Source organism: Stegostoma tigrinum, chromosome 12 (genome assembly GCF_030684315.1).
Source record: "Stegostoma tigrinum isolate sSteTig4 chromosome 12, sSteTig4.hap1, whole genome shotgun sequence".
NCBI classification, from domain to species: domain Eukaryota; kingdom Metazoa; phylum Chordata; class Chondrichthyes; order Orectolobiformes; family Stegostomatidae; genus Stegostoma; species Stegostoma tigrinum.
The window spans coordinates 33,477,367-33,502,665 of NC_081365.1; the positions used below are offsets into that span (position 1 = coordinate 33,477,367).

A 25,299-nucleotide genomic window follows, 5' to 3' on the forward strand; every position below is an offset into this window, starting at 1 on the left:
GTTCAACGATAACAAGGTATAGAGCTGGATGAACACAGCAGGCCAAGCAGCAGGAAGGGCTGACGTTTTAGGCCTAGACCTTTCAGGGGTCTAGCCCCTGAAGGCCTAACCCCTGAAGGGTCCAGGCCCAAAATGTCAGCCTTCCTGCTCCTCTGATGCTGCTTGACCTGCCGCGTTCATCCAGCTCTGCACCTTGTTATCTCAGATTCTCCAGCATCTGCAGTTCCTACCACCTCTGACTGTTCAGTTGTCTGATTAAACAACCAAAGCAGCAGTGAGAGAGAGCGTTGCAATAATTTATCTCACAGTATGTAGAAATAAACAGAAGTTAGGTCAGACACAAATCTATTTCCAAAAGGTTCGCTTGTTAGTTAGCTCAACTCATCATGTCATCCAATAGAAAAGACAGCTTGCACTGACATAGCTTCTTTAACATTGTAAAACCTCAGAATACTTCTCATAAGTGTTGTGCAAACAAAATCTGACACCAAGCCATGCAAGATGATTTCAGGGAGATGACCAGAAGCTTGATAAAGAGGTAAGTTTTAAGTAGTATCTTTTATTATATTTCCAAATACAAGAATGTGAAAAAGAGGGAGCGGGCCAATAGTGAAATAACTAAGATTTGGATACACGCAAAGATTTTGGCAAACCTGAAGAGAGCCGATGCTACAAAGGGATTCAAAAATAAAAGGCGATGGTTTTGAAACTGAGGTATTTCTTAGCTGTTGCTTTAGATAAAAAAGGAAAGAATAAATAATTTATTTGACAAAGTTTAATATGAAAAATGGTGATAAGGGTTTGGAGAATAATCAGTCTATTAAACTGGCATTTGGCATGCACATAATTAAAAACAGTGGAGATCTTATCTATAAGCAAGCTCTCTGTTGACTTTAGAATGAACAAAAGCACAGTACCAGCCCAACACACCAATAGTTTAAGAAGTAGACCTCATCATGCAACAAGTGAACATGGTGATACCTTGTCAGAATAACAAATTGTTCAGAATATGAAAAAGATAGGAAGAAAATAAGCTGGTCCATTAAGATAACCCATACTGATATGTGTCAACTGTTTTATGATCTAAAATCTCCTATTCACCCCAGCCAAGTAAAATATTAAGATACGATATCAAAGTAAAACTTCGTGGCACCTGCACAAGGAACGTGGAATTACTGTGAATGAATATTGTTCAAATGGAATGCAAAGTAAGGACTACCTCTATATTCACTTGCAAAATCACTAAGGATCAAAGATACCAAAAAAAGGGGAATTATACAGGCCAGACTGGAATAGGTCTCATGAAAGAATATTATCTTTTGTTGTTTTTGTAGATTTCAGTACTTCATTATCCTTTTATGCTGCCATTTTTAATATTTTGAATGGTGGAGAATGGCAATAGTACAACCCACTGATAGGACAATATTCCACGTTTCCGAGCTTACCCAAGGTAGCAGATGGCTTGAAATGCTGTCATGTCATTTGTACCTTCCACAGTTTCCTACAAGAATCAGAGACATTGGAGGACGAATCTGACATCATAACATCTCAAATATTTTTTGGAAGTGTAGTCACTGTTGGAATGCAAGTAATGACAACCACCACTTGATGCACAGCCTGATTGCACAATGAATCAGTAATAAGATAATTACCAGATACTTAGTTGGTGTCAGACAACCAAGAAACTCCCCAACACTTCTTTAAACAGCAAGTCACCAGTCAAGTTAATTCAAGAATTGGTTTGTAAGGAAGCTGATACAAAGGAAGAGACGGGTGCAGAATAGTGTTGCGTGTAAAACACTGATTAGGTCCTGGGCTCCTTGTGACTGGGATGGGGGAGACGCACCACTCTGTGGGGGGAGAAATTTGTCCTCATTTCAGTACTAAATGACCTATCCTGTGTTCTTAAACTGTGATCTAGTCATTATAATATTCTTAGAGTTTACCCTGTTTAATCCAATTAGAATGTTGTAGGTTTCCACACAGCAACCCCCATCCCCAACTAAGTTCCAGTGAATAGAATCTTAACTGATCTAGTCTCTTTATACATTGATTCCTGCAATGGCAGGAATCAGTCTGGTAAACCTTCATTGTACTTCCTCCATAGTGAGAACAACTGTCCTCAGATAAAGGGGACCAAAACTACACACAAAACTTCAGGTGTGGTCTCACCGAAAGGTCTTGAATAATTGCCACTAGGCATTCTTGCTTCTGTACTCAACATCATTTCACTGATTGTAAAGAGAAGTAGGAATGGCAAACGCACTTCAGTGGATGGTAACAAATCAAAGTTATAGAATATCCTTGAGAAGCCTGCACTTATTAGAGGAAATATTTATGGCTGCTAAAAGCTAGGATTATTTTTATTCTTCAACCTAAACTGGTGGAGGTTTTACAGGAGGAAAGAAGACCTTACGGTCTTACTAGTCAGCTCTGGCAAGAGCATATAATTCTTTGGCATTCAGATACCTTCCATTTGCACTGTTTAGACACAAGCAGTGTGAAACTGGAGGAACCATCAGGATGGATCGAGCAAGGATTTTAAAATCAAGAACATCAGATGGAGGTGAGAGCACTTGCACAGACCGGTAACTATAAAAATACCATGATGAAACTAGTACCAAATGACTACACATTTGGGTGTTTGAAAATGTCATTGAGGACAAACTGTTGTCTCAAGGCAATGACAGAGTGCACAACAAGGAAACAGAATTAGAAAGGAGTACAAGAATGAGGAAAGTGAGGACTACATTACTGGTTGTAATTATCCAGGATTTCAAGTGAAAAAGAAATCATGTGGAATGACATGAATGTGGGGAGGACTGACATTACAGTATCAATATGGACTTCACAAGCTTCAAAATCTCCCCTCCCCCTACCACATCCCAATACCAGACCAGCTTGTCCTCGCCTCCCTAACTTGTCCTTCCTCCCACCTATCCCCTCCCTCCACCTCAAGCCCCACCCCCATCTCCTACCTCCTAACCTCATCCTGCTCCCTTGACCTGTCCGTCCTCCCTGGACTGACCTATCTCCTCTCCACCTACACACCTTTACTGGCTCCATCCCCGCCTCTTTGACTGGTCTATCTACTCTCCACTATCTTCTCTTCTATCCGCCTCCCCCTCTCTCCCTATTTACTTCAAATCTCCCTTCCACTCCTCCATTTCTGAAGAAGGGTCTAGACCCAAATGTCGGCTTTCCTGCTCCTCTGATGCTGCTAGGCCTGTGTTCATTCAGCTCTGCACCTTGTAATCAAAAAGGGCTGCTCAGTTTAGTAGTTGAGGAATAAAGGAGGGAGAAACATGGAAGTGGAAAGGCAGGGGAGAAAAGTGATTTTAAAGAAGGGTTGGAAAAAAAACCTGAGGTGCCTGAAGGAAAGATACCAGAACGGGGGGGGGGGTTGGTGGTGGTGGTGGTTTTGGAAGCAAAAAAAAATGTATCAGCGATTTGGTCATGCTACAACTATAGCAGTTTGGGTGGGGCAGATAGTAGAATCAGGAAGGAAAAGTGAAGAGCAAGACAAAAAATGCTTTTGTGAACCAAGTTTCACTTGTAACCATGACATCAACAACTGAAAATCTTAGCACAGCCCTTTATTGCATAAAGCATAATGTACACTAACAGGTGAAAAAGGTTTAGATTCATTGTTTCAATAGATCCAGCCTCAACTATTTCAAATATTATTTGGAGCAAATAATGTATACTGTATGTATACTTTTATCTAAATAGGATATCAACATTTACATGACAATGCTGGAGCACTGGAATACAATTACACAAGCAGTAAGATACAAGTGCACCAAATTCAAAACAAATTGATAGCCTCGATCTGCAGGCCCAATGCAAAGTAAGGAACAATTGTTGATGTCAGACAGTGCAATCCCATTTCAGTACTGTGTTGCCAACTGATTTTCAGTACAATATTGATTATGAGAGATATGCTTGCTTGAAGCCAGGCAATGATAAGTTATTGACCGAATAGAAAATTTAGGGAGTATCATCATTGCCATTTATTCACGGTGAGGTTAATAAAAAGGCAAATTGGAAAGCATAAAGTCAAGTCAACTTGACCTGTATAAGCATTTCATTTGGGAATAACATTTCATTTTTTCAAAGAGAGATTGTAGGAACTACTGATGTTGGAGAACCTGAGATAACAAGGTGTAGAAGCGGATCAGCACAGCAGGCCAAGCAGCATCATAGGAGCAGGAAGGCTGATGTTTCAGGCCTAGACCCTTCAGGGTCTAGGCCTGAAACATCAGCCTTCCTGCTCGGCCTGCTGTGTTCATCCAGCTCCACACCTTGTTATCTCATTTGGGAATAGTTTGTTAACTAAACAGTAAACAGTACAAGCTCCAGACTTGTAGATAAAAATGCAACATATAATATTTGACTAAAGGTAGAAGGCTAAATCCAGCAAGTCACACTGGAGACAACTCCTTCAGAAGGCAGCAATACTAAGGAAGAGTATTGCATTTACTTAAAAAGCTGGGTAAAACTGGATCCTAGTTTTACTAAAAATCAACATCTACTTACAGAAGCAGAAAATCCAGCAAAACTTCTCAACCAGTTTTATGGTCTCTACTAAGGCTGTTTTTTTTAAAATTAGAAGAGCTTGCAGTTAATAGATGGAAAGTATGACAAGATTTCAATTTTACTGTATAGAGTGGCCAAACACTTTTTGTAGGCAACTTAGATTTTAAACAATACAAAAACTAAACTCTCCATTGATACTAACCAATGATAGCTCTTGTGGCAACAAGTCTACAGCTGTTCCAGGCTCCCAATGGGACCAATACCACATTTTACTGACCAGTAACTTTGAAGAACTATGTTCAGGAGCTTTGTTTTGTTTCTGGTGTTTCCAACATCCAACACAGGCAAAAAAGTCTGTCCTAGGGATGCATCCTGGAGCAACACAAGGGTGAATCTCACATAATCCACAATACAGGATATATCGCTTCCTCTAGCCTGTGTCCCTCTGGCATCCAGCTGTGGTAGTTTGTGAAGCTGAGTGATCTGTTTCTCTGCTGGCTATGTAAAGCTGTCTGTTATTCAGTGACATTATACAAAAGCCTATGATCTGATCATCAGAACGGGTCTCTCTGCAATCAATGTAAATCATGTGGCCTTTGTATTGAGGTAGAAATGCTAAATTAGCAATGTTTTACAGCCCAACTTTCTACTTCATCTTGGAACTGAATGGTTAGCTAAATTGTAACATTTTTACAACCCAATATCCTCAACACATTCCCAGGGCTCGAGATTTTCAAGCTCCACTGCCCAACATGTAGATTGTTGCTATGTCTGCAAGCACAAATGACTTGCTCACTCTTCCCAGTAAAACAAATCAAACCTATTATCCTCGGGCAAACATCAGAACAAGCACACAATTGTCTTCCACTTTAGCCTAAACGTTAAAATGCATTCCCAAAACATCAAACCTTGTAACTGTAACAGTATTCAGTGTAAAAGAGGGGAGGGGGGGGGTGAGGGAGAAAAGATAAATGAGAGTCTCTTGTTAAAAGTGGTCACTTTTACTTGACATTAGTTTAACAAACAGCATGAAATGAATGCGTTGGGTCTTGTGATTAAGTATTGGAAACTGTTTTAGGAAGACGTGTATTTGAATTTCTTCTCCAGCATTTTTTTAAAGTTTCCGCATAAGGCACTGCCCAAATGGATAAACAACCAAACACGACAGTGTACCTGAGGTGGTAACAGTCTCTGTAATACGCTGTAACTAAAAAGTATAGGAGGAGCAAAGAAGACGATGAGCTCACCCTGCTCCAACACCTGCCATATTGGACGAGTTCAAGAAACTCCCAGAACCCACAAAAGGAAATTATTTTGTGAAGCTTTGCTCACATTAAAAAAAAAGCAAGAGATTCATTAAGTATTCTTTAAACAGAGAATATTTTCGAGATTTTGGTTGCTGGATTGCAGCGTATCCAGTAAAGATCACATAAATAAACCAATCATCAGAAGGACATCCAGTGAATCCAAACGGGGGATTGGGTCAGTTTGTTCGAAGTTAAACTCCTCCAAAGTGTATTTAAAGCTGCGACAATCTCACTCACTGAGGGGTAGGTAATAACTTTGTAGGGTCTTGAGATTTAACATTGGATCAACTCTCACTCACCTGTTCACCGTCCCCAGCACGCAGGCGCGCCCAGGTCTAAATAAAAACTAGAAGCCATGATTGAGGCGTTTTGAAACATTGAAGCTACGAGGTTTACACAATATACACATGGTCAGTGATAACACGATCATTCAACATATTTATTCACAAAGGATGTGAATCTTTTTCCACGTTATCCAGTTGAGGCCCATTCGCAGATGCCTCCTCCCCATCGCTGTTCCTACCTGTTTGAGTGAGGGAGAAAACGATGTAGGCGCAGAGTTTCTTCATCGCTGCTTTCAGTCGCTTTCTTTAAACTCGCCGCCGATTACTTCACTTTTTCAAAGTCATCGCAGGTGTAGGGACTTGTCCCTTCTAGTGCAGAGTTGCGGCAGTAAACTCGGCAGCCTGCCTACTGCGTTTTGTTCACCCCTGTGGAACCGGTTTTTTTGTGCTCCGGGACAAGGCTCACTACTCTCCTGCTTCCACAATAAAAGTCCTCGTCCCCACTCGCTCAACAGGTAGAGCACATGATCTCACAGGCACTCCCTGACGGGCGGCCCGCTTCAAAAAAAATGTGGCCAAACCAGGCGTTTTAGTGAAAATGCCCCAGCTGTAACCGAATCAGTGGTCTAAATCAGATTTTTTTAGGAACTGCAGACGCTGGAGAATCTGGGACAACCAGGTGTAGAGCTGGATGAACACAGCAGGCCAAGCAACATCAGAGGAGCAGGAAAGCTGACGTTTCGGGTCCAAACCCTTCTTCAGAAATCGGGGTGGGGAAGGGGACAGAAGATGCATAGAGGAGAAGAAAGGTCAAAGAGGCCGGGATGGAGCCACTAAAGGTGAATGTAAGTGGGGAAGTAGGGAGGATGGACAAGTCAAGGGGGCGGGATGAGGGTAGTAGTTGGAGAAGGAGGTGGGGGGAGGAGATGGGTTGGTTTTGGGCTGCAGTAAGGGAGGAGATATTTTGAAGCTTGTGAAATCCACATTGACACCATTGGGCTGCAGGGTTCCCAAGCGAAATATGAGTTGTTGTTCGTGCAACCTTCGGGTAGCATCGTTGTGGCACTGCAGGAGGCCCAGGATAGGCATGTCGTCTGCAGAATGGGAGGGGGAGTTGAAATGGTTTGCAACTGGGGAGTGCAGTTGTTTAGTGTGAACTGAGCGTAGGTGTTCTGAAAAGCAGTCCCCAAGCCTCTGCTTGGTTTCCCCAACGTAGAGGTAGCCATACCAGGTACAGTGGATACAGTATACCACATTAGCAGATGTGCAGGTGAGCATCTGCTTAATATGGAAAGTCTTCTTGGGGTTTGGGATGGCGGTGAGGGAGGAGGTGTGGGGGCAGGTGTAGCACTTCCTGCAGTTGCAGGGAAAGTGCCAGGTGAGGTGGGCTGGAGGGGAATGTGGAGTGGACAAGGGAGTCACCGAGAGAGTGGCACCTCCAGAAGGCAGATAAGGGTGGGGAGGGAAAACTTTCTTTGGTGGTGGGGTCGGATTGCAGATGGCAGATGTGTTGGAGGATGATGCATTGGATCTGGAGGTTGGTAGGGTGGTACGTGAGGATGAGGGAGATTCTATTTTGGTTGTTATTGCAGGGAGGGGGTGTGAGGGATGAATTGCGGGAAATGTGGGAGAGACAGTTCAGGGCGTTCCGAACCACTGAGGGGGGCAAGTTGCAGTCCTTGAAAAACGAGGACATCTAAGATGTACGGGCGTGGAATGCCTCTTTTTGGGAGCAGATGTGGCGGAGATGAAGGAATTGGGAATAGGGGATAGCATTTTTGTAGGAACGTGGGTGGGAGGAGGTGTATTCTAGGTAGCTGTGCGAGTCGGTGGGCATGAAATGGTTATCGGTTTCTTGGTGGTTGCCGGAGATAGAGACAGAGAGGTCCAGGAAGGAGAGAGAGGTATTAGAGATGGTCCAGGTGAACTTAAGGTTGGGGTGGAAGGTGTTGGTGAAGTGGATGAACTGTTCGAGTTCCTCATGGGAGCATGAGGCGGTGCCAATACAGTCATCAATGTAACGGAGGAACAGGTGGGATTTAGTGCCAGTGTTGGTGCGGACGAGGGCTTGTTCCACGTAACCTACAAAGAGGCAGGCATAGCTTGGGCCCATGCGGGTACCCATGGCCACCCCCTTTGTCTGTAGGAAGTGGGAGGAATTGAAAGAGAAGTTGTTGAGGGTGAGGACGAGTTCGGCTAAGCGGATGAGGGTGTTGGTGGAGGGGGACTGGTCGCACTTGCAGGACAGGAAGAAGTGGAGGGCCTTTAGGCCATCTGTATGGGGAATGCAACTGAATAGGGACTGGATGTCCATGGTGAAAATGAGGTGTTGGGGGCCAGGGAATTGGAAGTTCTGGAGGAGGTGGAGGGCGTGGGTGGTGTCACAGACGTAGGTAGGGAGATCCTGGACGAAGGGGAAGAAAATGGAGTCGAAATCGGTGAAGGTAAGTTCGGTGGGGCAGGAACAGGTGGAGAAAATGGGTCAACAGGGCAGGCAGGTTTGTGGATTTTGGGAAGGGGATAGAAGTGGGCAGTGTGGGTTTGGGGAACGATGCGGTTGGAGGCTGTAGATGGGAGGTCACCTGAGGTGATGAGGTTGTGGATGGTTTGGGAGATAATGTTTTGGTGGTCAGGGGTGGGGTCATGATCAAGGGGGTGGTAGGAGGTGGTGTCAGAGAGTTGGTGCCTGGTCTCGGCGATGTAGAGGTCAGTGTGCCATACTATAACTGCGCCTCCCTTGTCCGTTGGTTTTATGGTGAGGTTGGGATTGGAGCAGAGGGGTGCACGTTCTACAGAGGAAGAGTTTGGAGTGGGTGAGAGGGGTGGAGAGGTTGAGGCGATTGATGTCTCGATGGCAGTTGGAGATGAAGAGGTCGAGGGGGGGGTAGGAGGCCTTGGGGTGGTGTCCAGGGGAGGAGGTGTGTTGGAGGTGGGAGAACGGGCCAGTAGAGGAAGGGTTAGGCTCACGTTTGAAGAAGTAAGCGCGGAGGCGGAGTTGGTGGAAAAACTGCTCAGTGTCCAAATGTGACCAGTATTCATTGATGTGTGGGTGGAGGGGTACTAAGGTGGGCCCCTTATCGGGGACTGACTGTTTGTCCTCAGTAAGGGGGAGGTCTGGGGGGATGGTGAAGACTCAGCAGGGCTGGGTGCTGCTCTCTCCTCTGGAGCTGTATTTTTAAACTTATTGGAGGTGAACAATGATGGTAAGGCAAGCATGTATTGCACATCCTCAACAATCAGAGGACGGCGAAGATGCGTTTTTTTTTCCATTTGATACCAACCAATAACTAAATTGCCCATTAAGATATTTCAGAAGCAGTTGTGTCAGGCCACACGTACACACCTTTTAATGGGTCTGGAGTTACATATTGACCCAAATGGGCAAAGACAGCAGGTTTCCTTCCCTAAAAGGCATGAGTGAACTATAACTAGTTTTAAAAAAAACTTGGAAATGATGGCACTGGTCTGAACTAGATTTCACTTTCAGACATGCAAGATGTATTCAGTCCAAACTCATCGGCTATATTGGATTTTGTACTAATCCAGGCATGTTATGGTTACTGTTACTGAAATAGCAACAACATGTAGCACAGATTTTCAACATAATGAAATATCCTGATGAAGGGTGTAAACCCGAAATGTCAACTTTCCGTCTCCTCTGATGCTGCCTGACCTGCAGTGTTCCTCCAGCTCCACACTTTGTTGACACTATCTCTGATTTACATGCCTTTACAAAGCACATCGAGATATTTCAAAGTACAGCACCAAGCCACGTAAGGCAATATTAGGACAAATGACCAAACGCTTGGGCAAGCAGATAACTTTTAAGTGATGTTTTAAAGGAAGATAATGAGGTCGGGAGGCAGAGAAGTGTTAAGGAGGTTATTCCAGAGTTTAGAGCCTATGGCCATCAAAGGTGGAGCAATCAAAATTTAGGGATACACTAGAAACTGGAATGACAGGAGTGTACAGAGTGTACATATCTTAGAAGCTAGTGGGGCTGGATAAAATTAGAGATGGCAAATGGGTGATTCAATAAATGCATGTCTAATCAAAGATGAGAATTTTAAAGTTAGAATTTGCTTGACTGGGAACAAATGTACATCAGAGAGCATGGGAATGTACTTGTTGCAAGTTTAAGCATAAGTATCAGAATTTTGGGTGGCCTAAAGTTTGTAGACGGCAAGATGAGCAACACTAACCAGGAGTGCATTGGAATGGGTGAATCTTAAAGGTATGAATCAGAGTTTATGCAATAGATGAGGTGGAGTTTAGCAATGTGGTGTAGGTGGAAATAGATAGTTGAAGTTAAAGCCTATCTCAGGATCATGAGAATTCAAGGTTGCAAAGAGATCAATGTTATCTCAGTCTGTTACGAGAAACACAAAATTGCTATAGACTGGAGTTTAAAGCAGGCATCAATACCTTCATTTTTGAAGATTTTAGAGAAAATGATCATCTACAGGATGTTGAATAATCAGTCTGTTAACTTAGTATTGGTAGAGGAGTTGAGAGATAGTGAGGTTGAGCTGGGTGGTCAGGAATGCACAGGTACACTAACACCATGTTCAGCTAAAGGTGGTTGGGGGCAGAATGTATATGAAAAGTGGGAAAAAGCCTATGGATAGATCCTTGAAGGATGGCGAGATCAACTAGTTAAAGGCTACTGACAGGTTGAGAAGATGAAGAGGCAAAGTCTATCCATGACTCAGTCACGTAGGATTAAATTTGTGATTTTTTAATGAGAGCTGTTTTAGTACTGTGGCAGGGTTGAAACCTGAATGGGATAGATTTAACCATAGAATTTTGGGGAAGATGGGAAGAATTTGAGAGGACACAACATTTTATTAGAACCATAGAAAATAGAAGCATGAGTGGCCATTTGGCCTTTCAAGCCTGCTCTGCCATTCATTATGATCATGGCTAATTGTTCAACTCAATAACCTGTTCCTGCAGGATTTGTGGGAGTAGCAAAAACAGAAATTGTTGTTAAAGCGCAACAGGTCTGGCAGCATCTATGATGAGAGATCAGAGTTAACATTTCAGGGCCGGTGACCCTTCATCCTCTGTTCTGGGAAAGGGTTACCGAACCCAAAATATTAGCTCTGATTTCTATTCACAGATGCTACCAGACCTGCTGAGATTTTCCAACTTCTGTTTTTCTTCCTGATTTACAACATTCGCAGTTTTTTCATTTTTTTGTATGAGAGTAGCATTGGAGATAGAAATGTAGTTTGCAAGAATGCTGGGATCAAGGGTTGATTTTCGTTTTGAGGAGAAATGTGAAGACAGCAGATTCAAGGGGGAGCATGGACAAACAGTTGGAGAGAGACCCCTTTATAGTACTGGCTAATGTGAGGGCCAGGATGGCAAACTGACTGGTGGGCAGTTTAGTGTGAATAGGATCAAGGGAATGGGAAGTGGGTCTCCTAGACACAATGAGCTCAGAGAGGGTATATTGAAAGAGGAAAGAAATTAATACAAGTTCAGAATTCAGAGCTAGGGCAGGGCAAGCACTAAAGGATGTTTGGTCAACTGGGCTAGTGGAAAGGAAGAATGTGGCAGAGACAATTGATTATATTGTCTTTATCTTCATGTCACAGAAGTCTGAATTCTTTGCACTTGTTCTGGGAGGTAGGGTGGAGGGAACAGGCAAATAAAACTATAGTAAAGGTACAAAGCCAGGAGCTATCTTTGCATTTCAGGATGATCCTAGATTAGTGAGTGGATTTGGCATATAACAGCAATATCCAATTAATGTTTTAAGCAATCCAGCCAGATCCAATGGTGGATGGCTAATCAAATTTTTTTTATCATATCCTTTTAAGCTTTCATCCCTTGAATTTAAGAGAGTGAAGGTGAGGGCTGTACAAGGGGGGAACAACCAGAGTAACAGTCATGGTTTTATCAAAGTCAAGCAGATCAAGGGTAGAGGGGCAATGATCTCCCCACAAGCCTTCATTTTTTTTCTTCTTTACATTCCATGTCAACCCCGTAAGATTTGTGCTTTGCCATGTATCCAGCCAGCTCTTTATTTAATTCTTTATCTCCCCATTTTACTGTCCGAATCCCAGGCATACAGTTTAGCCATGACAAATGTTGCTATGGACTGTCACCCCATATTAGCCAGCATGGTGGTGACCAACTATAATATGTGCAGTACTGTGTACCTTCCAATGCTGTATTATCTCCTACCCCTACAGGTTGAATTGCCCCTTCATAAATTATTATCCACTCTGCAACCAAGTATGCTCTGTCCAATCCCCACAATTGATTTTCCAACATGCCCACCACATTACTGGTCCCCGATAACCCACTGTGACTTGTGGTGACATCCCAGGACTGACTATGGCCCAAAACCAGACTGATTTGAAAGGACAAGCCTGGCTGATCTCTGTTCAGCTCCCAGTCTATCCCCTGATGGTGGATGATGGATCCCATTACCGTTGATATGGACCCTCACTGTTCCAAGCGGCTAACTGACAATGTCCAATCTCCTGGACCGAGACTGGATGCTACCCTTGACTGACCGTGGCAGAACCCCTAATTAATAATAGCCCCCCTTGACTTGATAGAGTATTACTGCCCTTAGATTTTGAAATATGGTCACTCGTTTGAAGCATATTCAGTTTGCCACTGCTGCTGACTCATGCTGTTGGTGTGAAAATGATGTCCCAGATATTGCAACATGCCTGCCCTCTTGAGTTGCTGCTAATTGTAACAAGCTTCCTGGCTTTGTGTATGCACTAAAAGGCATGACAAGATAGAATTAGTGTAAGCTTTTATGTGCTGAATGATGTGTAAAAAGGCAAGACAAGATGCTATGAGCATCCAAGAAGGTGCAAAGTGAGTGAATCCTAAGAAAGTAAGCTAAAAGCAGGAAAATTCACTCTTTGCTGATGCATGAGAAGGTGCTTGCCCTTGCAGGCAAAGTGGTCTGGTAGCAACATTGCAATAAAAGTTTTTGGTGAGCTCCAAAGTGCAAGATTGAAATGGCGACAGTACTCAAGTGAGTTGTAGATGTGCTATGATGATATAGTGAAGCTGGTGCTTGTGCAATGAAAACTTCATTGGACAAAGGATGCAGATGGTCACTGCCTATAAGCATATCTTGAGGAGGGAGAAAGCTGGCCAATGGTAGTGCCTAGAGAAGATGCAGGTGACCTATATCCACAAGTTCCCACTGAGTGTATCATTTTAGGAACTGTAGTTCACTAGTCTCTCTCCACTGCTTAGGAAAATAGATTGATGTGAGATGTGAGATTAGAAATAGTAAGATGCTAATTCCTGAAAATAGGTCGCTCGCTCCTTCCATGCAAGATTTTCTCTAGCCATTAAATCCTACACATAACTGTTCTTTCCTTGTGTCAAGAATTTCATTTTTTTTCATTTTTGCCATACTTTCCTAATTGATTCACCATCGCCCACTTTGGGAAGATTGAGCTCCAGCTTTCAGCTTCCTAACCTGATAGTTGATGGAAAAGAAAATCAAGATAATGTTTGGATTTCCTGATTGGTTTGATCACATAAAAGATATAAAATGGATGTAATTAATCTAAAGACTTAGCCCATTTCTTGCTTCATTCAATTTACAAGTTAGGTTTAGACTGGTGTCAAAAATGCGTTAGTTTTTCTAATTAAATCACACTTGGTTTCCATGTGACTTAGGCAGGATCATCGACCCGTACAAATTGTGGTCAATACTGTTTAAATCTTAAAAGTCTTATGGATATTGGTTTGGCCGCGTTCGGAGTACTGCATGCAATTCTGGTCTCCTTCCTACAGGAAGGATCCTCTGAAACTAGAACAGGCTCAGAAAAGGTTTATGAGGATGTTAACAGGATTGGAGGGTTTGAGCTACATGAAGTAGTGAAATAGGCCTGGGCTATTTTACATGGAGATTCAAAGGCTGATGGGTAAGATCATGAGGGGCATTGATAGGGTAAATAGACAAGGTCTTTTCCCCAGGGTGGGGAAGTCCAAAACTAGAGGGTGTAGGTTCAAGCTGAGAGGATAAAGATATGAAAGCTACCTAAACAGCAACTTTTTCATACAGAGGTTGGTGCATGCATGGAATGAGCTGCTAGAGGAAATGATGGAAGCTGGGGTGATTACAATATTCGAAAGGCATCTGGATGGGTATATGAATAGAGGGAGTTGACAGGGATATGGGCCAAATGTCAGCAAATAGGACTAGATTTATATAGGACATGTGGTTGGCATGGACAAGTTGAACTAAAAGGTCTGTTTCCATGCTTCATATCTCTATGACTCTATCTAGTGAAGCATTTGTAATCATTCCTATTTTCACTTTATTCGTGAAATTAGAATAGGTATTGTCAAGCGCTCTGCCATTTTATTGCTCATTCACAATTTTGTGATCATGGATTTTCCGGAGGAATTTTATTTATGCAAATTAAATTTTGTAAAGCCTGAAAAACACAGATGAAAAGATTTACAGCCTTCATAAAGGCTACAAATGTATCCGCGTAAATGACCACATCCCACAATGATGCCACCCGAAGGTTGCAGGAACAGCAACTCATATTCCGCTTGGGAACCCTGCAGCCCAATGGTATCAATGTGGATTTCACAAGCTTCAAAATCTCCCCTTCCTCCACTGCATCCCAAAAGCAGCCCAGCTCGTACCCGCCTGCCTAACCTGTTCTTCCTCTCACCTATCCCCTCCTCCCACCTCTAGCCGCACTCCATTCCCTACCTACTAACCTCATCCCACCCCCTTGATCTGTCCGTCCTCCCTGGACTGACCTATCCCCTCCCTTCCTCCCCACCTATACTCACTTCTACTGGCTCCATCCCCGCCCATTTAACTTGTCTGTCTCCTCTCCACCTGTCTTCTCCTCTATCCACCTTCGATCCGCCTCTCCCTCTCTCCTTATTTATTTCAGAACCCTCTCCTCATCCCCCTTTTCTGAAGAAGGGTTTAGGCCCAAAACGTCAGCTTTTGTGCTCCTAAGATGCTGCTTGGCCTGCTGTGTTCATCCAGCTCCACACTTTGTTACATCCTTTTAAAGACCTGTTTGCAATAATGTGGAGGTACATTCATTGTGCAATTCAAATGCAATTTTAAGTTTCCTTACCTTCCTTTCTAACAAATTCACAATATCAAGTCCACATAGGCAGGAAGAAAGAACATTTGACATTATATCAGGAGTGGTCAACACAGTAAAGTTTGACCAGGTACTAATACATCAATGAATTTCTATTGCTCAATATAAGGCTTAATGAGAAAAACAAACTAAGCTCTTGTTGCTAAACAGTGACTGACTCTTGAGGTGTCTATATTATTATCCTTTTTTTAAAACAATGTCCACTCTATATAAGTTGTGCAGTTTCACTGAGTATCAAATTAACATTTTCTAATGGTGATATTTTAATGGTTTCTGAAAACAGTTTGCAGCTTATTGTCCATGAAATAGCACAATTTATTGAAAAGTTAAAAATCATGATTTTTTTTTAGAAGATGATCAAACACATCCCATTTCAGGCACAGTTTTATGACAACCAGATTTACTATGTAATTAGCAGGAATTTTATCAACACAGTTTAACACAACCCCTGTATATACTATAGCACCAAGCTACTTACTGTCTTCAGGAACAGATTATGATAGAATTAAACTCTCTTAGTTCTGGAAAGAAAAACAACAGTTTAATTTTAAAACCAAAAGGTATTAGAACAACAATAATCTGAAATATGACAGGAGTAATTTTTACCCAATTCTCATAACTGTAAGATTTTAAAGAAATTTAATAGTAAAAGTCATTTTAACACCATTCAAAATACAATTATTACGCAAACCTCAAATAACATGTACCTCTGTAGACTATAGATGCTCTTAAAATTGTTCCCTTTGTCTAGAAGTCTTAGAGGTAAGAAATACACAACTATTACTCAGACTTTCATTTTCAAATTCTGAGAGATAAGTCACTTGCCAATCTTTGACAATGTTAAGACACTTCACTACGTTCTGCCTCAGTGAAGATCCCTTTCCTTTTTAAAAGTCAATAATTAGAGACAGACTCCAGCAACAGTGTCCAAAATAACCATCTTTAACTTTGATCAAGATTAATTAAATACATTTTATGTTGCTTGAATCAATAAACAAATGACACTATTTCATATGGCATGTTCTTCTACAGTACATCCAACCTGCTACACATTACTTGAATCAATACTGAACGCAAGTACAATATGCACCATAATAAGAATTCCTGCTTTGAGATAAGTCAGTGATAGGTTCAGCTTTTAAAAGGCACCACAACAACTTTGTAGAGGAATTAATCAATCCCTGTTTGAAGGATTTTATTGGGTTCAATGCAATATTTTCTTACACCAGCATAAACTTGTTTTTGCTGATCACAGTTGTGGTAATTCTGTGTTAGTAAGTATAGTACTGTAATCTAATACCATGCCAATGCTTATAGATGGAATTGAGATACATTTCTGGGAGTACGTCTTAAATTATGAACAGTTCTCCAAGATGGTATATGCCTTTAGTTGGGGAGATAGAGGAAGGTAAGGGAGAAGCTGAGAAATTAAATGATCCTTTTAAAGTAATATGATGTTCTTACTCACAACCTTTGAATTAGTGCTGAAAATGTCAACTTTGGTAACTATTATTGTCAAGTGTGGATTTTCTTTCAATTTCCTCCAGCAATTTTTTCCTCTTTTCGCATGAACTAGCTGTCTTCTAGTAGACCTTAAAATAGCCATCTTCATAGATAAACCTTGGTAATGTCAAAAGGTTGTTTAGTCACATGGAGTGTTACAATTGAGGTAAGTTGGATATTTGTGTTTCAGCAGAAGGTCAGTGGGCAGCAATTGTTATCAGGAAACGTTGGTCAATTTTCCCCTTTCCCCCAGCTGCTAAGGATACTCGTGCATCATTGCCGTCAATACAGTTAACAAGGCTTGGCTCAAGAATGAATGAGACTTTCTCAGCTGTATAGTTTACTCCTTAATAGATAGACTCAGTGAGGCTTTGGGAATGGTAGCTCCAGAATGATATTGGGAACATCTAGCTCATTATTCATAGTCATAGATTCATACAGCATGGAAACAGACCCTTCAATCCAACTCGTCCACGCTGACCAGATATCCCAATCTGACCTAATCCTATTTGCGAGCATTTGGCCCATATGCCTATAAAACCATCCTGTTCATATATCTATCTAGTCGTCTATTAAATGTTGTAATTGTATTGCCTCCATCACTTTCTCTGGCAGCTCCTTACATACATGCACCACCCTCTGTGTGAAAAGTTACCCCTCAATGACTCTTAAAACATAATTTTTCATGTAAAGAATTAAAATTTTAACTATAGAACATGAGGTATCTGGTTTTCAGCAACTAGTAAAAGCAACTGAAATAATGGAATTTGAAGTAACTTGGAGTTTATAACACTTAAAAGATTAGGAGCATGTTGGTTTGGAAAATGTGAAGTCTCAACCAGGAGGTGTGCCTACTGAGATGGCCCTATATGAGTCAAAATGAATTTGATGGGCAAATCATCTCTTTCTGTGTCAGAGTGACCCTACGATTTTCTACTATCGTTATGTAGATAAATAATACAACAATGTGCCCAAATTGAGATGAAGGATCTTATTCATTGGTTTTGTTTATTTCCAACATTGGAACCAGATAGGTGACTGAAATCATTTGACGAAACTTGCAGTCACATGTTCCAGATGCAAAAAAAGTTAAACTCATCAACCTGCCAATGACATTGCACATGGGAAGTCAAAAACATGTACTGTATTTAGGTTAAATAATATTGAAGGTTGGGGGTAGCTCTGCTCAGATATAAAATAATGAGATTGTGAGAATGGTGAGGATAGTGGGAGAAAATGGGGAAAGAGGAAAACTAGCTGAGGTACTGTTCAGTGGATCCGGTGAGTGTACAACTCAATATGACAATGGGAAGAAGTCGTCCTGCTGAATTGAAATGCTATTGGCTGAGGCTAAAGTAAATTATTGTGAAAATCTTAAAACTAAAAAGATCTTAAATGGTGCATTAAAGGGCATTCAAGGATTCTTGATGGGGAGCGAAAGTAGACATTATAAATAAAGGATTGGACCTGATGCACGTTAAACAGAATGGGGTGAGATTGTGGGTGAATAGGAATATTGCAAAGTGATGCATGGGAGATAAACAGCTCTGCACAGTGGGTGAGGGAATTACAATAATGCTGCTCAGTAATTGGGGATGGGGGGGGTGCTGGAGTTTGGGGGAAGGCATGCTATTTCTAGTGAAGTAAAAGGCCACAGAGAGCCGACTTTATGACCCCTTGCTGGCAGGTTTAAGATTTGTGGGGGCACTTAAAATCTAGTAGGTGCTCTTCCAGTTGTCCACACATGCACTTGTTTAAAATTTACAGGAGGGTGGAGGTTGGCATTGGACAGTACCCTATTCTGGATCTACAGCATTCCTCAAATTGCTGATTGGCTCATCTCAGCTCTGGAATATTTTATCCGTGGGTGAGGTGAGGTTCATGCCATGCAAGATGCCTGATGTCAGGAAATGTTTTTGGGGAGTGAAGGTAAATCGCTTTAGAAGGTCACTCAGATGCACTTCTTTAGAGGCAGCACCCCCACCAACACTCAACCCCACTACTGATCTTCTGCATACTTAACCCCTCCTCTTGTTGTCTTGAATTGGGGTCCTCCAACAACCACATTCGGCTGCTCATTCTGACTCATCCCTCACTATCATTCCTAAACTTGGACTTAACTGTCAGTCCTGGCTCTTCTACATTGTTTACTAACTTCTAGGACAACATGACTGCTGCCCAATTGGACTGGAGGTTCTCTACTGCAGGATTTCCTCGTAAGTGATGGAAGGCTTGCCTTGGAGTAATGTGATTGCTGCATGTTAGCTGTCAGGATCATGCGTGGGTTTCCAACTGACCTTTCAGCCAGTGTCAGATGGCAGGGTAATACAGTGATCATGGCACCCATTAGGATTGTGCCTAAAGTGTGGGTAGATGCTTCAATGATGATGGGCAGCAGATGTTTGCTTAGATGAGTGTTCATGGAAGGCAGGTGACAATGGGCAAGTGATGCTGTATCATTCAGTGCAGAGAGAGATTGCTGGGAGGGCAATTTTCAAGCAGACCACGGAACCCATCAGCATATGGAGACAAAATTAAGTATTTTGTCTGGGCCTTAAGGGATGGCAGTGAGGTCATGTGAATGGCAGTAGGCTGATATTTTTACATGTGAGGGCATTAAGGGCAATGACTGTTTGGTTGCTGATTAATGAGAAAGGCATATCAGCCAGTGACCATTTGCAGAAACTGGCTGTGGCACAATTCTGAAAAGACACATACTGCAGGCAAAGTGGGCAAAATTCAGGAGAACTGCAAGGTAACAAAGAAAAGCTATTCTATGAATTATTTTGATGTCTTAATGTTCAAAATGTACCTTTTCTCACTATTACCAACATGACTATGTTTGAAACAGTGGCTTAAAGGAAAAAGGCTGTTTTGTAGTGCATTTCAAATGATCAGGTCAGAACAGAAACTACACTGAAACTGAACAAAATTGTTTGGTCTTAACTCTCAATATGCAGCACGGGAGCTATTCCTTTATCCACTAACATTGTGTGAAAATTAACATTGAGGAATGCTTTCACCGTATCACATATGGTTGTAACTGGTGTATGTAAATGTTGACACTTTTGTGATAGGTTTTCTTATCGAGATGGTATAACATGTGACTTTCATACATTTTGGAGGAGAATGTTACACCCATTCAGAATTTCCAATTCTGTTTCAAGCAGTTTTGAAATCATTTTGCAGATCATGCTGGCAGCAAGCAAAATATTAAATAAGGCCCATTGTGTTGTGTTTGACTAACTAGTAGGTTATTCCATACAGACTACATAGGCAGAAATGGTTTCCTTCCAATGCAGTACTGAGATACAGGCAGCCCTCCATTTTCCTAGTTACCAGGTCAACCAAATTAACCAAAAATGCTACTATTTTGCGTTTTATATCTATTTTTCTTCTAAAACAACAATAATAAAATGAACATTGTAAAACTTTGGCTGCCAGTATCACACAGTAGGTACAATCATAAGAGGTATTCAGAGAGAAATACATACAGAAAATGTTGCTAATGTAAATAGTCTTATTTTCTTATCAGTGTATGTCAAAGAGGAAATCTAGAAGAGTTTTGGAATGACACTCAGCCAACCTCTTCTAAAGCAATAATGATATTCTCTTACTAGCATTCAGAAAGTGGTGAAAATTAAACACAATAGTTAGTAAAATATTAAATACCTGACTAAATATCAAGTACCTGACAATGTTTTAAATCTACTACTACTGTCAGATGGATAAAGTAAGTCACCAGACATAACAACACTATTCTCAGATAACAACTACAAGAAATTACAGCCATTTTTTAACATCACCAATGACAGAAGGTGGAATTAATACTCGACAGGCACTCTAATAGACCCATCCTTGAACATGTTAATTATATATATGTATATATATATATATATGGCCTCTCCCAGAAAGTTACATGGTTCTTGGGTGAGGTGGGAGTCTTGATATTGTAATGCACAAGGCATTGCAGTTGTGTGGGACAAACTGGGTAGACCAGTGGGTCTTTTCCTGTCCATTGATTGCAAATGTTCAAATCTTGTAAGAAAGATTGGCATATATGAACATGTAGGAGACAGATCTGATAGTTTGTATTGCTGATTTTTTTTTTTGCTTCTATAAGATTGTCATTGGAATTAGCCCCATTTTATAGTGGAGTGTGATTATCATACCTCCAACTGTTCCATTTTAATCAAGCTATCTAATACTAATCACGAGAAAGAAAATACTTAGCTCCAAATAAATACGATAGCTAATCTGTTCATTTTTTAAAGTACGAGTCTACTCCTGAAATTCAACCCAGGCTATTCTTACATCAAATTACCAACCAGATTTAAGTAGAAACTTTATTGACATATTGTAATTTGGACGTTTTGGATTTTATGAATCTGAGAATGCAAGAATTTAGTCTGAAATGAAAACAGAGAGTAGCTACTAAAGATGATTGACTGTTAAGTTGAAAAAGCTCTTGCATACAGCTTGGAACAATAGGTTACTTATGTTGGTATCTTATTCAGATTAAAAAGGAAAAACTTTGAGGTTCTGAGTGCATCTTGTCTGAGTGTCAGGAAACATTTTATATCTACTTCAGTGTGCTCTGAATCTTAGCTAAGCAAAGGGTTGTAAAATTTATATGGGAATCTTTTTGGGCAATGCGGCAAATAAGCTGCGAAACCGGCTACTTGACTGCAAAATAAGTAAGGCCCTGGAGAGGTATGTAGTGAGGTGGGGGGAATTGAGGAACACTGGGACAACAATTCGCATACAAATAATTAATCAAAATCAGGATCTACTATTTACAGATCTTTGTTTTGCCATTTTGCTTTTACATTTACCCTGTATGAAATAAGGAAACAGATTTGATAAAATGTAAAGTTAAATAAAATTTGGTTTAACGAAGATTTTATCAGGTAGCTTCAAGAACTATGTTCAACCCTTAGACATCTTCACCACCAGACTGCTCATTTACTGTTTCTCTTGGATAGACCTGAGGCAAGAGATGTATGGAGAAAACGTTAATGGGGCATTTTACTAATTCACAAAATATACAAATTATAAATGAATTGTCTATGATGTTGGATTACCACATATAGTGAGTCGAATTAGAAACATCTGTAGATTCAATGAGCCTAACCTTAAGACAACAGAATTAGAAAAGATTCACAATGTTTTGAGATTGACAGAAGATAACTTCCTTAAAATCCAAAGAAACTTAATATTTTGTAATTGTTTGTTGTAATGAATTTCATTAAATGGATAGTATTTTAAAATCAATTATTATAATGATTTTATACTTTATTGAGAGAAATTGAAAGATTTAAGATTATTTGTGTAAAGGAAAGCTGGGGTTAGAAGAAACCCCACAGTTTGCATTTGTTGTAAAGAGAGAAGGGACGTGAGATCATTAACAAACAAGTGTCAAATTGACTGAGCTTAAAATCATGACCAAAGACACTGACAGGATCCAAGCCAGAACCATCGAGCTATTGACTAGAATTTTAAGAGGATTTCTTATGTTTTGCTGGCATTTAGCTGCAGTTCATTTTAGTTCATTCAGGTCTTGAAAGAAAGTAACGGGCCAGTGGAAGGGAACTGAAGTTAGCATACAGCTTGTCAGCATATAGGAAAATAACCCCATTTGCCTGTATGGTGAAGATAGGGTGAAAAGAGGGGAGCCCAATGATTTGTATATACCAGAGATGATGGACAGCAGGAGCAGCTGCTGCCATAAATATATTGCCATAATTACATCAAAAGTTACATCACTTCACCTGATGGAGCCTAAACCTATTGAACTATAACCTGGTGTTGTGTGACTCCTAAATACATCAAAAGAAACCAAAGGAGTGCAGTACCCTGTAGGAGGGCTTCAAAGGAGAAAAGCTAGGATCAGATAAAGTAGGGATATGGAGAATCAGGAAAGCTGTTGAGTAACAATTATGCCATAAATGTGTCATTTGAGATTTTGATGAATAAGATCTTTGCATATTGATTGGACAGTAGCCAGACATTGAGGGTCTTGAAAAAGAGAGAAGACATCCACAGTTTTATGGGGATGGCATGGTTTTGGGGGGGAATACGGAGAGAAAGTGAAAAGTTAGGTCAGGGCAATAATGGATGGCAGAATTGGAAGCTGGAAGTTTGGAATACCAGATTGAGGATCAGTGGCTGCTAAATGAATTCCCCCAATATTGGATGCAAACAAGGAGATATTGTGAGAGCAAGAGATATTGAAGTTTGTAGATAAAGTTATGGTTGAGAAGTTGTTTCTGCTCACCAATGAAGTTTTGAGAAGAGTGTGAGAACAATAATACAACTGGAAGTGGTCCAGACATGGGTTGTGTTGGATAAAGAGATAAATGGATTTTAGTCTCTTGATTAGAGGCAGCAGAGAGATATTTATATTAGGTAACTGTGGACATGTGAGATTGGTATACATATAACATGTTGATTCCAGAGTTGAGAGGGTTGGATTATGAGGAGAGACTAAATTGACTGGGATTATACTCATTGGAATTCAGAAGAATGAGGGGAGATCTTAAAGAAACATATAAGATTATGAAGGGAATAGATAAAGTGGAGGCAGGGAGATTGTTTCCGCTAGCAGGTGAAACTAGGACCAGAGGGCATCGCCTCAAAATAAAGGGAAGCAGATGTAGGACTGAGGTCAGGAGGAACTTCTTCACCCAAATTCTGTGGAATTCCCTGCCCAGTGAAGTGGTTGAAGCTACCTCACTAAATGTTTTCAACACAAGGCTAGATAAATCTTTGAACAGTAAATTAATTAAGGGTTATGGTGAGTGGGCAGGTAAGTAGAGCTGAGTGTCAAAAAGATCAGCCACGATCTTAGTAAATGGTGTGGCAGGCTTGAGGGGACAGATGGCCCACTCCTGCTCCTAGTTCTTATGCTAGAGTATCAAAGCAAGAAGACGTGAGAAAGCCACTAAGAGGATAAATTATGGTGTTAATATTATTGCAGGTGGCCACAGAATTGGAGAAGTGTACTGCCCAGGATTGTAACATTGGACTTGAATGATATTGAGAATGTTTAGGCATTGATTGATGGAATTCAATAGATGAAAATTTATTCTAATTGGTTAGTTCTCAGGAGAAACTAAGGAACTGGGCTGTTTCATTGGATGAAAGAAAATTATAAAAAGATATCAAAGAGCAATGTTCAATTTGAGAATAATTAATAAGTAAACAGAATGGTACTGTTCAGTAAATGAGCAGGGCATAGATTTAATTTTATCACCAACACAACTAGGAATTAAGGAAATAATTTGTTTGGATTGGTTAAGGCATGGGATTCTACAGCAGTAATAGTTGCAAAACTGGTTCCATAGCTGTGTTTAAAGGGAAGATGCATAAATATTTGAAACAAGAAAATAGTTCAAAGAACTTAGGAAGGTAACTAAGTAAAATAGTTCCTTCAGAGGAATAGCATAGGTGGTGTTTAGCTAGATGATTTATTTTTTCTGTACTATAAAATTTCATGATTCTACGGTTTATTTGAAATTTTATAATGCCACCTAGTGTCTGGACCAAATGGATAAGGTAATGTTCACACTCCGCTGTATTGAATTGGTAATCCAAAACAAAAATTTGGTTCCTAAGTTCTAGAATGTCATCAACCGTCACATAAATTGTGGTAGGTAATAAAGCCACCACTTTAATACTGTACATGTAAACCAATCTGACAAATCTCCCAGAGACTCATAATACTTTAAAATATGGAACTGTAGTAGTCAGTTCCGAGTGTTTTGCAATCCATTTTATCAAGTATTGTAAAGTTCCCATGTAGAACAGATGATGTCCCCAACATTCTGAAATCCTTGGCATTTCTCATTTGTCAAGCAGTACCATCTTGGAAACAGAATCTTCACTTAATTCTTTTTAGTTTCACACCACAAGAGCATCTCTGGCTGGGAAATGATTCTGTAGGGCAAAAACACATTAGTCCAACAACCAAAGATATAATGTGATGGGCAAATTAGATGGTGAATATTTTAAATATCATTGATTTGACATTCCTTATCCCAGTTATTGAAAATGAGTAAAACTTTCAAATCAGCATATTGCATAGTCATCAGTCACATTAATGAGAACAGTTCTTTTTGTAGAATCAAATGTGATTGCAGGCCAAATCTCCTTGAAAGTAACTTTCTTTGCAGAGAAACCACTTTGTTTAGACTGTAGAACAAACTGTCTGTCTGAAGCTAGAAAAAAATAAGAGGCTTGAGTAACCAGTGCTTGTCATTTATTTTTTTGTTGCAACCAGCATTGTTGAATCAAGAGGAGTCCTTTGAATACCACTAATGGTGATGGTTCTCTGCTTCTGTGTGGCAGCTGTGCTATTTACTTTCTAATGTAGCACTCCTGCAATCAGAGCCAGCTGTCATCAGACACAGACCAAAATGTACAAAGAGCTTAATTTAGAACCTTCAATGTATTCTTTTTGTTTTCAATGAATCAGAATTCATATCAGGTTTTATAAATTAACTATAGTAAGAAAGAGATCAGTTTTCTTTTTGG

At 40.7% G+C, this 25,299-nt stretch overlaps 2 protein-coding genes across 7 annotated transcripts in view; both read right to left on the bottom strand.

Annotated features, from left to right (window-relative positions):
- Window positions 1–6,653, bottom strand: part of LOC125457301 (immunoglobulin-like domain-containing receptor 1) — a 54,650-nt gene extending 47,997 nt beyond the window's left edge. For all 3 annotated transcript variants that reach the window (XM_048541338.2, XM_048541337.1, XM_048541336.2), the window contains exon 1: window positions 6,370–6,653. In XM_048541338.2, coding sequence (XP_048397295.1) covers window positions 6,370–6,415 — 46 coding nt within the window. In that variant the 5' untranslated portion in view covers window positions 6,416–6,653. The remainder of the gene's footprint in view (window positions 1–6,369) is intronic.
- Window positions 6,654–15,881: 9,228 nt separating this feature from the next.
- The window catches only part of LOC125457110 (immunoglobulin-like domain-containing receptor 2), a 143,119-nt gene continuing 133,701 nt past the window's right edge, over window positions 15,882–25,299 (bottom strand). For all 4 annotated transcript variants that reach the window (XM_059650273.1, XM_059650275.1, XM_059650274.1 and 1 more), the window contains one exon: window positions 15,882–24,702. In XM_059650273.1, the coding sequence (XP_059506256.1) occupies window positions 24,667–24,702 (36 nt within the window). In that variant the 3' untranslated portion in view covers window positions 15,882–24,666. The remainder of the gene's footprint in view (window positions 24,703–25,299) is intronic.